We start from the raw sequence: 15,869 nt of genomic DNA on the forward strand, positions 1-15,869 counted from the left end.
CACCTGTCCAAAGACCGACCACCCTGTCCCAACTGACGACTCAGTCCGTACCCTTCTCCTTTGAGATAATCAAACCAAGGCACCATGCCGTCTTCACCCAAAGACCGACCTTGAACAAACAAATCAAGATCACCCGGTACCCAACCGGGAGAGTCTAACAGACTGTGAAGAACAGCACTACCAGTAGCGACTGTATTAGTCGTCTTCATAACATGAAGACATCCATCAACACTTGAAAAAAACTGTCCAAACACCCTACCCTCAGGGGTAGGGCCCTCACTAGCGTTCGTGTAACGCATCATAAAAACAACAAACAGATTATAACAAAATCTGCTCACACCAGAATCATGCTGACAATAGCAAATAATAACAGATACTTATACCTGTCATACTAGATATGATACTGACACTAGCGTTATCCTCAGACTAGCGTCCTGCGGACCTTCCTCACGTGTACTCACGTATACTACCCCGCCATGCCAAGAATCTCCTTATCAAGTAATTTACCAGTCTCACAGTCTTATGCCAAGAATCTCCTTCTTGGGAGGCGGTGTGCCCCCACCGCCTTCGTTCCTCCCGGCAATACCGTCTCGATACACAAGACGCACCCCTTCGGGCGCACTAAAGTGCCTTCCCGCCAATGGCGGGGGGATCCTCCCGCCTACTCGCGGGCCCCTCCCGGTATCCAAATTTCACCCAGAAGGGCAAAATCGTATAGTGTACAGCGACGAGTGCTTAGAGCTGATCAACGCATGTCTGCGTTGGACGGCCGGTAGGCTAGCGAATCGAGTGCTCGCGGGCCCCTCCCGGTATCCAAATTTCGCCCAAAAGGGGAAAATCGTTGAGTCTCAAGTCTCAACTTTTTGGAGCAATGTTATAATCCAGGTGGATCCAAAAACTTGAGACAAACAATTCAAACTGTACTGTCACCCAGTACAACCTCCCTAACTCTCACTTCCTCATTGTCAGTGTCCATCATCAACACTCACTTACGACATAACTGACCATCACGTTGCGTAGCATAAAGAACTCACCTTCGTAAACGCAAGCCCTCACCCCCATAAAGGGGTTTCGGATCGGGCTTCGCTCCCCAGGCTTTGCCTGGGGCCCCCCGAATTTTCTCATAGAAATCTTGATTACGGATAAGAACAAACACTCTGTCGCGCATATATATATATATTTCACTTCTGCCTGGCTATACTGCCAACAACCTCGATATCAAACACGGACCAACCTATGGAAAAGATTAAAACTAATCTCCAATGAACTAAATAACTCTTCATAAGAGAGAATTCACTTGGTGAGGCTATGAGATATCATAGCTTGATGATACCTGAAGATCTTATTTTTCATCGTTCTCCAAAAGTGACGATTGAAACTGACGACGATGAGTTGTCATCGTTCATTGGCTGTGTCATGGAGGAGTGTGGACGCAAGCAGTGGGCGGGTGCACAGAAGTGGCAATGCTTTACTCGGAAGGCTTCTGTGAAGCAAAGAGATGGGCATCTTGAACGATTGAAAGGAGTTATGGTCCTCGAGAAGATCCTGCGGGAGACTATCCCCTTCGGGCGCGGTGCCGCGCCGTCCCGCCAATGGCGGGCGGATCCTCCCGCCTACTCGCGGGCCCCTCCCGTTCTGTAATTTCCCCCAAAGGGGAAATTTTTGTGAGTCTCACGCATATTATAAACTCACTGCCTTTGTAAAGATAGGGCTTCGCCCCCCCAGGCAAAGCCTTGGGCCCCCCAAATTTTCTCATCTAGATTCAAAGTAACGAAAACAACAGAAATATATATATTTGCCCGACTTGCTTATTTGTGTCTGCATGTACATGAATTAACAACCTTCTGTTTCATCACAATCCTCTGCACCCAAGTACACTTGCATCTCTCTTCTCTTTTTATTTCCTCTCTCTCTCTCTTTTTTCTCCTCTTTCAATCCCCGCTGTATAACGCGGGGAGTCCCACCACCAAGTAGGCCACTTGGACTCGATCCTCCTGACGTCGAGACGATCCTGCGGCTCCGCCCGAGAGCAGCACGGGATGCGATCCCGGTCCGTCGTGTCCAGTACCTATAAGTTAGTATTAACATTTTGTTCATTTTATATCTTCGCCATATCTGTATATCTCTTTCTCTCACCTTCATGTAGTTTTCCATCATGTCTGAGAAGTATAACGAGCGACCACCCGTTTCAGCACCTCCGTCGCCTCATGGAGACAATCAGAGCAAGGACAACCTGGTTCTTTCGAATCAAGGAAGAACCCCACGTAAGGACGAGCGCATTTAGCACACCGCCGATGACCAAAGTATTGAGGAAACCGCTGCACATAGCTTGACGAAGAGAGAGCCCGTTCCAAGTGCTCACAGTCCCAGCAATATTGGGATTCCGCGTATACATTGCGAGAAGAACACTGTCGACAACTCACGTCCATGTACAGCCATTCTCGAAATCGCCTTGACCAACATACACTGAGAATCTCTTTCCCTGGTCCCACTGCCAAGGCCTTAGCGCAGATCATTTATTGAGCGGGCCGAATTAAACTGAGGGCCTCAGTAAAATGTTACGGTAACATGCGACGAAAGATTACATGACGGGTACGAACAGAAACCATATGGAATTCCATGGAATCGAATGGTGGATCGCTACACGTCTCATGTCCTGTGCCGAAGGCGACCTGGGGCCGTGTCATCTGATGATCTGCTAGGATGCTTCTATTCTCCTTGTCGTGCACGATAACACCGTGCGTAGGATCTTTCACAATCGCGACCGTTATTTAGCAAGGTCAGATCCCTCCTGACTCGCCAAGACCATGATTTTTAATAGAGATTGGAAACAAATACAATGTGAATGATTCTGAGATACAGTACGTTCTATATGGTCAGTAGGGCAGTTGTCTTTGTGCCACAACCGTAGACAAAATATGTGCTAAGCCTACTACTAAGAATATATGTATCAGGTTAAAGCAGTAATCATCTAAATGGAGGATGTTATAATATAATATTCTCAATCTGCAAAGCTTAGATGATTTAAGATTTCTCTAAGCCGCTGTATCCTGCTGTGAGCTGGATCGAGAATCTTCTCGTAGCCTGCCAGTGCTCATTGGTACATCTCCTCTGCCTCCTTCAGCTTCCCCTGATTTTTGTAGAGAAGACCAAGGTTATGGACTGTACTGAGAGTGGACATATGATCTGGACCGAGGGCCTTCTCGAAGCCTGCCAGTGCTCGTTGGTACATCTCCTCTGCCTCCTTTAGCTTCCCCTGATCAGAGTAGAGAAGACCAAGGTTGTGGACTGTACTGAGAGTGGACGTATGATCTGGACCGAGGGCCTTCTCATAGCCTGCCAGTGCTCGTTGGTACATCTCCTCTGCCTCCTTCAGCTTCCCCTGATCAGAGTAGAGAAGGCCAAGGCAGTGGATTGTACTGAGAGTGGACGTATGATCTGGACCAACGGACTTCTCCTTGCCTGCCAGTGCTCGTTGGTACATCTCCTCTGCCTCCTTCAGCTTCCCCTGATCAGAGTAGAGCTTCCCAAGGTTGTGGACTGTACTGAGAGTGGACATATGATCTGGACCGAGGGCCTTCTCGTAGCCTGCCAGTGCTCGTTGGTACATCTCCTCTGCCTCCTTCAGCTTCCCCTGATTTTTGTAGAGAAGACCAAGGCTGTGGACTGCACTGAGAGTGGACGTATGATCTGGACCGAGGGCCTTCTTGAAGCCTGCCAGTGCTCGTTGGTACATCTCCTCTGCCTCCTTCAGCTTCCCCTGATTTTTGTAGAGATTCCCAAGGTTGTGGACTGCACTGAGAGTGGACGTATGATCTGGACCGAGGGCCTTCTCATAGCCTGCCAGTGCTTGTTGGTACATCTCCTCTGCCTCCTTCAGCTTCCCCTGATCAGAGTAGAGATTCCCAAGGTTGTGGACTGTACTGAGAGTGGACGTATGATCTGGACTGAGGGCCTTCTCATAGCCTGCCAGTGCTCGTTGGTACATCTCCTCTGCCTCCTTCAGCTTCCCCTGATTTTTGTAGAGAAGACCAAGGCTGTGGACTGCACTGAGAGTGGACGTATGATCTGGACCAAGGGCCTTCTCATAGCCTGCCAGTGCTTGTTGGTACATCTCCTCTGCCTCCTTCAGCTTCCCCTGATTTTTGTAGAGAAGACCAAGGCTGTGGACTGTACTGAGAGTGGACGTATGATCTGGACCAACGGACTTCTCCTTGCCTACCAGTGCTCGTTGGTACATCTCCTCTGCCTCCTTCAGCTTCCCCTGATCAGAGTAGAGAAGACCAAGGTTGTGGACTGTACTAAGAGTGGACGTATGATCTGGACCGACGGCCTTCTCCTTGCCTGCCAGTGCTTGTTGGTACATCTCCTCTGCCTCCTTCAGCTTCCCCTGAGCAGAGTAGAGATTCCCAAGGTTGTGGACTGTACTGAGAGTGGACATATGATCTGGACCGACGGCCTTCTCCTTGCCTGCCAGTGCTCGTTGGTACATCTCCTCTGCCTCCTTCAGCTTCCCCTGATCAGAGTAGAGAAGACCAAGGTTGTGGACTGTACCGAGAGTGGACGTATGATCTGGACCGAGGGCCTTCTCGTAGCCTGCCAGTGCTCGTTGGTACATCTGCTCCGCGGTAAGAAGGCGTACTTGCTTTCGAAGTAGTTCCGCAATACGTGAAGCTTGGTCGAGTCGATGCGCTGCAATATTACATATGATGTTATCCTGGCAGAAGCGTTGTAATACCAGCCGCGTAGCATGAGCAGCCAAGGGAGAGTAAGAGCGGTTTACGAAGCCATCAGCGTTATCATCATTTATAGACGCAGAAATGCAGTCAAAAGCATACCAATAATGCTTTGCGTCGACGTCCTTATTAAGTGCTGCTAATGTCCAGTCGTGCACGCAGTTATGCATGCTCCATGAATCTGATATCTGGTGAACGTCGAGGAAGTAGTATCCGGCTAGGACACCCATCACTTCAGCGAAATTTACATCGTCTGCCATCACTTCACGAAGCCATTCGGGGGAACTCTCGGTAATTCCGGCATGGAAAAGCTCATACCAAAGTCTCTGGTTATCAAAGTAGGCGAGTAATTTTAGTATCTTCGCCGCGTCCGGATCTTCCTTTTCTAGGGCAGAGTATGACAGATCCCAAGTTGTGTAGAGCGTGCGCTCCTGATACTCCTTGAGCTGTAGGGGTCGGCGAGGGTTAATGTTCCAACGTTTTTCATACTCTTTAAGGTAGCGTTCGAAAGTGAAGGTACTACGCTGAAGATATGTCCCGGCAGTGGCCAAAGCAAGAGGAAGACCCGCAAGTCGCTCTGCAAGGCGCTTTGCATGAGGATCTAACGGTAGTGGTTAGTGGATCCTAAATGTGTTTGGATATACCATACCTGATTGAACATTCTCTCGTTTTGATCGGGTTTGTAGGATTGCGAGACTATCTTCAACATTCTGAAGAGGCTTTATGTGAAGAGGGGTCCCAGCAACATGATCTGGTCTTCGAGAGGTGACCACAATAGCCCCATGAGAAGCAGGTGGGTAATAGCAGTCAATCTGAAACTGGTCAAGGTCATCATAGTTGTCAAAGATCAATAACCATCCAGTGTTTTCGGGGGTACATAGCCATTGGTGTACGCGTCTCACAACTTGTTTGTCCTCTAACAAACCAGGCTCCTCAATATCGAAGATAAGGCCAGCTATCGATCGGAAACTGTCTTTCAATGCGGCCTCAGATACTGCATTAAGCCAGAAAACAGAGCTATAAGATCCACGGACGGATTCTGCGTAGGCGATAGCAAGCTGGGTCTTGCCAATACCACCCATACCGCCGAGAACTAGGCGCTGTTGCCTTTGAGCCTTGTGGTTTGGGCATAGAACTTTTGTGATCTCATCAAGCTCGAGGCCACGACCGACAAAGAGTTCAGAGGCGATGTAAGGCGCTTGACCGAGATTGATGCCAACGGGTCCGCGGAAGCTAAAGTCTTCTTTGTACCTAAGAGTGACTATGGTTAACTATCAGTCAACGTTTTCACGAGCCTGAGATGCGCATCTGATGCGCAAATTGAGGACCCGACATATCTGGACAGTACGGAAGGCAACAAGCAATGATAAAGAAAGTTTGTTAGGATAAAAATCCCGGTACAGCCTTAGGTTATGTTCACAACCCCTTTATGGCTATAGTTATAGACTAAAGCCTCTCTGTAATGTATATAGGGTATCCTATCATGCCTGTGTCTTACCAGGACCAAAATTCTGAGTGGTAATGGGCGCATTGTTGTTGATCTGCTGCCCACCGCCAGTGTTCAGATTATTTGTTTGTGCCCCCCCGCCGCTATGGAAAGTCATCGTCTTATTTTTGTCGGGCACTGAAGGTTCGAGCTCATTCATCTCTTGGATGATATTTTCGAGCTCAAGCTTTTGTTGTGGATCCCCAGACCGAACCGCATTATGGTTGACAATGACCTGGACATCTTCGGTGATTGATCTCATGAGCTCTTCGACCCTGCTTCCTTTGCCAAGCTTGCGTAAAACCTTCAGATATCGCTTCTCCCATGTATCGCTTTCACCGGGTATGATCTTCTCAAAAATACCTCTCAAGTTAGACGCTTTTGCATCACAAGCGTCAAGGCATCTCTCTAAAGCCTCACAGACATCTTCAGGTATTGCGTCTTTTCTCGATTCTAGATTGTTTTTGCAAGTCTCAAGAATATGAAGAAGGACTGGGAGCCGGCGTCGGACAACTTCGAATGTGGCTGATAACTTAATGTCATTCCGAGCGCTATCGTAGATCTTGATCGAGGCATCGAGGAGGGAAATGATCGCAGAGATACCGCCGATCACTTCTAAGCCTGACATCTTATGAGAATTGATGAAGGTAGACTGTGATTTAGTCGAGAACACAGAATCTAAAGCATAGAATGCCACACAGAAGGGTTAGTTAAAAGAGAGAAAGGAGGAGTAGGAGGCGCAACCCCCGATATATTTGGCCTAAATGAATGTAATGCAGCCCCTCCTCTTAAGCACCTGGGCGCTAACAGAAACTACACGTGTCCAGGATTGATTCATCAGATGTGATACCGCCGCGTTAGTTCGCCTTTGTCGTATGACCTTATAGCGGTGACGGGCGGCATAATTATGTGAATATCAATGGGGTCAGGAACAGCCCCAACCCAGGCTAGATTATTGTACATATCTGTATTTTACGTCCCGGAGTATTGTACCATACGAGCTCGCTCTACGGTGTCCCTTCATTACAGAGTACCGTGGGCAGCTCAATGAAAGATCTACACTAAGGTCTTGGAAGTGGGTCCGGAAAAGAGTTAATAAGTATGTATTGGTCAAGGCGATTTCGGGAACGACTGTACACCGACGACGAAGAAGAAGAAGAAGAAGAAGAAGAAGAAGAAGAAGAAGAAGAAGTCAACAATTCATGTTGACTCGGTACTGAGCGGTCCGCCAGTTGATCAGTGTCGTTCTTTGATGATGTTGACAGGTGCGGTGGCTTCGGACAGCTCGGTGTTGCACACGCTGGAGAGCTGTGTGCGCGTTGGGTCGTCTGCGCCATGGGTCCCTAGTGACCTTGATTTTTTTATCGGACGTCGTATGTTGAGGCGTGGGGAGTTGGTTGAGTGGCATGAGTACCTTCTTGGGGAAGGGTATGGGCTTTGCGACCCGGTGGGTGCGTCCGGGTATGCAGGGGCAGAGGTCTGTTTTTTTTCTTTGGTGTGTAGTGGAGTTTGGTTAACGTTGGGTAGGTGGTCAAGTATAAACATGTCGTGTCTGGAAGGAGGATTGACTTTGTGATTGTTCCTTGTGACCCGTTGGTCTACGTCCTTACGAGGTTCTGGTCTACTCATATAATGAATTTTGCTACGTGGGATGGCATGTATTGCTTGTTCCCTGAGAGTTCTCTTCTTCGGAAGCAGATGTGCGTTGTCCGGTGTCGGCGTGGTCGTGAGTTGAAGGCTTATGACAAATATGTTCGACGTGGGTTCGGTCGTGGTGAAATGGATTTGCCGTTGCATCTGAGAGAGTTTGAGGGTGAGAGGTTTGTTGGAGATGAATTGACGCATCGTGTTGTGTTCTCAGGTGTTGAGGGCATGGTGGCTAAGGCTTTGCGGGGCGAAGCCCGATCCGAACCCCCTTCATGGGGGTGAGGGCTTGCGTGTATAGGAGTAAGTTATTTATTTTACGCAACGTGATGTTCAATTAGATGATAATTGAGGTTGATGAAGATGAGTACTGACGATATGGAAGGTAGGTGTGTAGGAAGTTTGTACTGCGTGACAGTACAGAGAGTATGATTGGTCTCAGCTTTTTGGATCCACCTGGATATAACATTGCTCCAAAAAGTTGAGACTTGAGACTCAACGATTTTGCCCTTTCGGGCGAAATTTGGATACGGGAGGGACCCGCAAGTGAGCGGGATAGCGCGGCAGCGCACCCGAAGGGTTAAGTCTCGTCTCTGCTAAAACCGCCTCCCCTTCCCCGTGGCCTTCCGAAATTACCCCATCTGATTAACTCCTTCTCCTTTATATCAATGTATAGATTCTTTTCATCTACGCAATTGCATATCTCGCACATATAGAGACATTTTCCAAATCGGAGGGCAGAATTTGTCATTAACTCCTTCTGTTATTGGATAATTAGAAGCCCCCTCAACCACTGGGGCAACTCTCTGGTCGTGTAGGTGTCATGTCCCAAATAAGGCGCGAGCTAACGAAGTCAGGGCTTATAGTGACTTAACATATATGGTACTAGACTTCGACCTCAAGAATCTGATGTAGCTTTAGAATCTGCACGGTTAATTGTCTCAACTTCGAGCGCTGACTGTCAAGCAGATTGTGCTGTATAATTGTCAAGCACCCCAATCACTATATTGCTGGGCTTGCATGTGTGCCTTCGGTTTTCTTCCTCGTTTGACGACTTTATAGTTCTGTCCATGAGAATTAGCCCCATTCGAGACACCGTTTCCCGCACTCAATGGATGTACGTGGTTTGGGGACGACCGTGCACTGCCGTAACCCGCAGAGCTCGCTGGAGTTGATATAGAGCTGGGGGACCGTACATTTGCAACGTCAGATGGGGAGAGCATTCGAGAATCGAACGAGGATGGCGGCAGAGGCTTCCCACCTTTCCTTCGAATTAAGTACATATCTTGGGGACGGCCACGTCTGAATAGTGGGTGCTCGTAGCCATTCTCGACTTTTCGGAAACCGTGCAACCTTAACTGCTGTGTAAAGGAGAAATAAGTGGTCGTATTGAAATCGGGAAGTAGTTTCGTTGTTAATTCCTGCTCATCCACTATAACTACGGTGTTTCCGTCTTCCGACCACCTCATGATTTGCTGGTTTTGCTGGTCATTTAACGCCCTGAATGAAAGAATCAGCATATGAGGGCGCGCAAGGTCGCGGTACATCGATGAACCTACGTTACCAGCCTCTTGATAAACACAGGCAGCCGTCTCTCGTCATTTATCGGTGTGAACAATTCGGTGTTGCGAGTCGGCGTGATGATGTTTGCGATGGACGTAAATCCCGGCGCTTAATGAGGTCAGTGCAACATGCTTTTGGTCTGTTTTAGACGGGCCGTTCCATACATGCCTTCTCTGTCGCCATCGTCTGACTAGAGTGGTTCGCTCTGTCAAGAGGCGCTGACCCGTGGTCCATGGGCGATCCGTGAAGGCTCTGGGTATTCGAACCACCGGGGTGCCCATCGCTCAGGTCCATCGGGACGACCTCTGTGGGAAGAACCAGGCTCCCGTCATGTTTGGGAGACGCTGGATTTGCAAACTGGGAAGGCTGTATGCCCGCATCTGAAGCGCCCCCATTCAGGTAGGTCGCAATTTCAGACTCGCGAGGCGGCCGGATTTCATGGGGGTAGCGGGAGCAAGCTTCAGGAATGCAAGAGATCGCAGTATCTTTGGATGTGATATACATTTGGTCGTTGCGGTAATCCCAAAGAAGCTCTCTTCGGGTGGAGAGGTGTTGCTCAAGGGTAGACGCTTCACCGATCACTAGTTGGCCGTATCCCTCTCAGCCCCGTAAAAAAGGTATGATCGAGGGGCACACAGACCTTTATTGACCATTTCCTTAATCTTCTGAACATCTGCTAGGGTTTCTTCGGCTACTTGCAATTCCTTTTCAATGTCGCCAGGGTAGGGCCAGGGAGAAAGAAATGCCCATGGTCTACCAGAACAGAGAAGGTCGCGATCATCCTTGTGCAGCTCTATTTGAGTATCCCCAACAGTAAGTTGTGCCGCAGAGCACACACGTCTTGGGACAGGTCCAGCCCAGGGCACAATGTCTGTCCATGATTTTGGAGGCCCGTCCACTTTTGGTTCATGAGTAAAGAGTTTCTCTACCTGCTTAGATAGTTTTGGGCTCATCAAAGTTTCACCTCTGTGCAGAGCAACACTACCACCCTGTCTTAAGACAGACGAGTACTCCTTCAATTCCCGCAGCATCACGTTGAGAGGAGAGCTCTCACGCGCAATTGACTGCAGCTCGCTCTCATAATAGCGAACTGTAAAATTCACTTCATCGCATGAGGTTCTCACCGAAGAGTTCGGAATAGATCCTGGTTGATGCCCAGATTCGATGGTCTCGTTCGACATTTTCGTCGGCAGTAATTTTATGGTCCAAAATCCAAGTCAAATTTGGCGATAACCTCAGGAAGATCATGGAACACTCGTTCCAAGGAAGTTGAAGAGGATAAAAGGATTAGCCCGAGAGAAAATGGGAGAAACCGTAAGCTAGTATTATTTAGGAAATACGCCACTAAGGATTGCTCAACTGGGTAATTGGGCTTACCCGCCTGCATTCATTCGGACGCTAATTTGTGGTCACTTAAGGCATATCCCCACCGGCTCAACTGCGTTCAACTGTGTTGATTTGTTATAAATTAATTTGGTGGATAATGCTCGGAAGCCTTAATGTCGCCCTCTATCCCACAGGGGGCGGCGACTGTACTTGACACCAAGCTAGGGTTTAGCCCAGAGCGGTTTAGCGGCCGGGGTATGGGGGTAGGGACCAACGAAACCGTCTGGGGTACAATCGTCGCGCCAGATAGAGTCGTATGCATTTCAAATTTTGGCAGGTTACTGGTTAGCTGGTTTCACATAATCTGACCAAATTTCAATTGGGAATTCGATGATTTGCAGCTGTAGTAAGGGTGTGGTTAATGTACGGAATTTTGATGTGGTTTGAGTTGCCGCCAAACAGTGAGAATCTGGAAAGCACTGCCCATGACCACCACCATGGCTCCAGGGGAGGTTGGAGGCAGTTTAAATTTAGCCAGCTCACTGATATACTAGTTCCAAGTAATCCAGCCAAATTTCAGTATCAAAATCAATGATTTGCAGACATGGTGAGGGCATATTTGACCCCCAGGAGTTGGTGTGGTTTGAGTTCCTGCGGATAGAAAAAGCAATGCCCACAAATCAAACATTCAGGGGCTGAATCCCATCATCATTCAGATAATCAGTTAAATAGTATTATATTCATCCAAATGAGCCATTAAGAATGGAACAGCAGTTATTTATTAAGCTTTCCCAGCCACCAGTCATTATCTGCCGGTCCTGCCGCCATGGGGTGTGGCTAGCTGAGGTAGAAAGCCATCTCCGGGGGAAGGCCCATCGATTACCCCAGGCCACTGCAAAGCAGATCCATCAGGACGTCCAGAGCTGGGAGGGTGTGGAGCATGACCCCCATGCTGTGCAATGGCCTAGTCGGATTACCCAGTCAATCCCCCACCTGGATGAATACCCTGATGGGTTACTGTGCCAGCGCGACCAGGCCAGATGCCAATTCATCACTCGTTCACTTGACACGTTAAAACGACATTGGCGTGAGCACCATGGATGGACCGCACCATATCATGGAGGTCGATCACGCCTGCAAGAGCAGGAACAGGCGCAGATCACCATCCAGCAGGGATATCAGGTGGTGACCTGCCAGCGGTTTTTCCCATCCCGAAAAGGGTCCCATTATATCTGGGTGCCATGCCCCAACCAGCAGCCTGAGGAGCAAGCCCGGACCGCACCCACTGCCCACATCCAGGCCACCGTTGATGCCGTGATCCAGGCATGGGAGCAGGTCCAGGCCCAGGCCAAGGCCGATCAGGCCATCCAAGCCAGCCAGTTGACTGACGCGAACCCCTGGCTGCGGATGACTCGGTGGGCTGACTACCTGCAGGGCATCCAGGCACGTGACCTGCTTGCTAGCATGGCAGCCCCGGAGGAAGACCCCATGGATGCCACTGAGCAGGGGGTGCAGGTGATCTGGGATACTATGGAGCAGGTGGCCCGCAAGAGCCAGCGGACGGTCCAGCATTGCGGCCAGGCCATCCGGGTGGAAGCCGTCCGGTCTGAAAAGGGGCAGACCCCGCACCGGCCACTGCTGGCATATATAGATGAGGCCGTGATCAAGAAGCATGTGCAGCCATGGCAGCAGATATTAGCATTTATTGCCCGGACCCAGGCCCCGCATGACTGGGCCAGCCCCCGATATGGGATGACCGCACGGCAGCGCCAGAAATGGCGGCAGCTATGGCAGCTCGCTAGCCAGGCCCCAGGCAGCCAGGGCAGCCAGGCCGCAGTGCCAGGGGACCTAGAGGCATGGGCCATGACTGCTATAGAAAAAGCATGCTTAGAATTTTGCATTGAGCTGCTCAACCAGCGCCATCGCAGCCATGAATATGAGAGTGCATTAGTATGCGCCATGGCTGTGCTGGGCCAGGGTGAGGCCGGCTGGCGCGACCCCGAGAGCTACCCCCCGATATTATCCCGCGTGATCAAGGTGGCCCGATTCATGGTGGTGCAGAAGGCATTATGGATGGACCCCAATCCATGGCAGATCATTCAGACCTGGGCGCGGAAGGACCAGAGCGCAGAATGGGTGCTGGCCAGCGCGGATGATCAACTCGGGGAGATTGATGAGGGATATGGCAGCGATGACCCCCCATCCACCCCAGGGGCCCCATCATCGCCCCCGTCATCCATCCATAGTGATGACCCATTGCCCGCGGTCCACATTCGCCCGAGCTGCCGGCCATTCCAGGAGCAGGTGACATGGATGATGCACCAGTTTATGATCCGTGGGACCCACGGCCCCATGGAGACATTGTTGGACTGGCGCACATATGGATTAAAGGTCCATTATAATCATACGGCCCCCGGCCATGTGACATGGATGGGGGAGGACCAACTGTTATACCAGCAGATGGCATTCACCATGGGGGATTTTCGGGGGTTCATCCATGGGTTAGTCACGGCGGCGCGGGAGATACTAGGCCAGTTATGCATGCAGGACCATGCGCAGATGCCCCCCATTCCATGGACGGCATTATATGACGATCCCAGCCAGAGCCAGGCTGGGTGGAACTTTTTGCACGACGCACGGACCCAGTGGCCGGTGGATGGGACCCACTGGATGATCGACCGGCTGCGGGCCGAGCCGGCCATGCAGCGGCATTTCCTGCGGGGGGGCCGATTCCACCCTGGTGCCATCCAGCAGTATTGGCAGCGCGTGGCCCAGTTTAAGGAGAAATTAGCCGTTATGGTGCATGTGACAGCAGGGCAGCCGGCCCGGGCCCCAGAGCTATTAAGCATTCAGCATTGCAACACTGCGAATAGTCAACAGCGGAATATATATATTGAGGATGGCATGGTGACGTTTGTGACGGCATATCATAAGGGGTTCCATGCTAGTAATGATGTGAAGATCATCCATCGATATGTGCCGCGGGAGGTCGGGGAGTTGGTGGTATGGTATATCTGGCTGGTGATGCCATTTGTCGACCAGTTGGCTGCATGGCAGGCCGCGCAGGTCCCGCAGGGGAGCCAGGCCGCGCAGGGTAACCAGACCGCGCAGGGAAGCCGGGCTACACAGGGAAGCCAGGCCGCGCAGGGTAGCCAGACTGCGCAGGGAAGCCAGACCGCGCAGGGAAGCCAGGCCACGCAGGGAAGCCGGGCTACACAGGGGAGCCAGACCGCGCAGGGGAGCCAGACCGCGCAGGGAAGCCAGGCCGCGCAGGGGAGCCATGGAGCACAAGGCAGCCAGACCACGCAGGGGAGCCAGGCCGCGCAGGGAAGCCAGACCGCGCGGTGGAGCCAGGCCGCGCAGGGGAGCCATGGAGCACAAGGCAGCCAGGCCGCACAGGGGAGCCAGGCCGCGCAGGGAAGCCGGGCCGCGCAGGGAAGCCATGGAGCACAAGGCAGCCAGGCATGGTTATGGGGCCCTGACCCCAGTACCGGCCGCGAATGGTCGTCCGAGCGGTTCCGGGAGGCGTTGAAACGGGAAACCCGCACCCAGCTAGGCACCGCCATCCATATTGCCGCATACCGGGACATCGCCATTGGAATCAGCCGCCGATTTTTGCGGCCATCCACCGCGTTCCCACATAATATCCAGGAGGCCGAGCCGGCCCCAGCAGCCATGGATGCCGATGCGGAGGAGGGCATGGATATTGAGCAGTGGATGGGCCATATTGCTGATTTACAGGCCGCCCATTCATCACACGTTGCTGGCATGGTGTATGGCCGGGGCATCCAGGAACAGGCTGGCAGCACCGCCCACCGGCGGGAGATGTTCCGGTTATCCAGCACCGATTGGCACCAGTTTTTAGGGTTTGGGGCCCCCACGCCATCCATACTAGGGAAGCGCAAGCGGGCCCCATGGGAGGATGAGGCGGAGATCAGTTGGATAGAACGCCGCCACCAGTTGGCCACCATGGATCTCGAGGCAGCCGCGCAGCGCATGACCGGGCGGCCCGACATGCAGTTCCGGGGGGTCCAGGACCCGGCCATGCGGGCCATCCAGCGGGGAGAGAGCCCCGTGGTCGCAGTGATGCCCACTGGCGGGGGGAAGAGCATGCTGTTCATGGTGCCCGCGTTCGCCGCCCCTGGGGGCACCACCATTGTTGTGGTGCCGCTGGTCGCATTACGAGCTGATATGACCCGGCGATGCCAGGAGCTCGGTATATCATGCGTGCCATGGGAGAGCCGGCGGCCCCCCGATGCCGCATCCATCGTGTTGGTGACGCCTGAATCCGCAGTCAGCCCCGATTTCCAGACGTTTTTGAACCGGCTGCGGTGGACCCGGCGGTTAGACCGGATCGTGATCGACGAATGCCATGTGGTGTTGAACAACCAGCGTGATTTCCGGCCCCAGATGGCCCAGCTGGGCCGGTTAGTCCAGGCCCGCACCCAGATGGTATGGTTGACCGCCACGTTGCCCCCGAGCATGGAGGTGGAATTATGCTGGCGGATGAAGTATGACCGGGCCGCCGTGACCATATACCGGGCCCGGACCAGCCGTCCGAATGTGGCATACCGGGTGTGGCGGCCCCCGATCCCCGGGGTCGGCCGGGGGCCGTATCAGTGGATTGAGAGTGAGGCCGTGGTGGCATTCATTCAGGACCGTATCCAACGGGCCGCCGGGGGCAAGGTGATCATATATGCGAATATCATCGGGCAGGTGACGGCCATGGCGCGGGTGCTGGGGTGTGAGGCATATTACAGTGAGCAGTTGGACAAGGCCGGGGTATTGGCGCGGTTCATGGGGGCCAGCCCTGTGATCGCCGCCACCAGCGCATTAGGCATGGGGGTGGACATCCCCAATATCCGCAGCATCATCCATATTGGGACCCCGCGGACGTTACTGGATTACGCGCAGGAGAGTGGCCGGGCTGGGCGGGACGGACAGCGCAGTGAGGCGATCATTATCCAGCCCGCTGGGTGGGACGCCCCAGCACCGTGGATGGAGGGGGTGGCCCCCGAGGACCAGGAGCAGGTCGCCGAGTATATGGGGGTGGTGGAAGGCATTGGGTGCCGCCCGGGTGGTGTTGGATGAATATTTAGATGGGGTGGTGGATG

At 52.2% G+C, this 15,869-nt stretch overlaps 4 protein-coding genes across 4 annotated transcripts, besides 5 other annotated features; 1 reads left to right on the forward strand and 3 right to left on the reverse strand.

Annotated features, from left to right (window-relative positions):
• The first annotated feature begins 1,885 nt into the window (after positions 1–1,885).
• Positions 1,886–1,931: a repeat region.
• A 1,142-nt stretch (positions 1,932–3,073) lies between these two features.
• Positions 3,074–4,619: a microsatellite.
• On the reverse strand, positions 3,095–6,850 carry NFIA_093530 (TPR repeat protein; the record flags this gene model as incomplete). The annotated part of the gene is made up of 3 exons (XM_001261281.1): positions 3,095–5,337; positions 5,386–5,997; positions 6,235–6,850. 3 exons carry the CDS (start codon positions 6,848–6,850, stop codon positions 3,095–3,097), a joined length of 3,471 nt encoding a protein of 1,156 aa, XP_001261282.1.
• A 518-nt stretch (positions 6,851–7,368) lies between these two features.
• Positions 7,369–7,413: a microsatellite.
• Positions 7,369–7,414: a microsatellite.
• Positions 7,415–8,852: 1,438 nt separating this feature from the next.
• NFIA_093540 (heat shock factor family protein) lies at positions 8,853–9,335 on the reverse strand (the record flags this gene model as incomplete). The annotated part of the gene is made up of 1 exon (XM_001261282.1): positions 8,853–9,335. The coding sequence occupies one exon, from the start codon at positions 9,333–9,335 to the stop codon at positions 8,853–8,855; it is 483 nt and encodes a 160-aa protein (XP_001261283.1).
• Positions 9,336–9,573: 238 nt separating this feature from the next.
• Positions 9,574–10,610, reverse strand: NFIA_093550 (uncharacterized protein; the record flags this gene model as incomplete). The annotated part of the gene is made up of 2 exons (XM_001261283.1): positions 9,574–9,914; positions 10,070–10,610. 2 exons carry the CDS (start codon positions 10,608–10,610, stop codon positions 9,574–9,576), a joined length of 882 nt encoding a protein of 293 aa, XP_001261284.1.
• Positions 10,611–11,517: 907 nt separating this feature from the next.
• On the forward strand, positions 11,518–15,846 carry NFIA_093560 (putative DEAD/DEAH box helicase; the record flags this gene model as incomplete). Its single annotated transcript, XM_001261284.1, has 1 exon — positions 11,518–15,846. One exon carries the CDS (start codon positions 11,518–11,520, stop codon positions 15,844–15,846), a length of 4,329 nt encoding a protein of 1,442 aa, XP_001261285.1.
• Positions 13,826–14,197: a microsatellite.
• Positions 15,847–15,869: the final 23 nt, after the last annotated feature.

This window comes from Aspergillus fischeri, genomic scaffold (genome assembly GCF_000149645.3).
Source record: "Aspergillus fischeri NRRL 181 1099437636264 genomic scaffold, whole genome shotgun sequence".
Lineage (NCBI taxonomy): Eukaryota > Fungi > Ascomycota > Eurotiomycetes > Eurotiales > Aspergillaceae > Aspergillus > Aspergillus fischeri.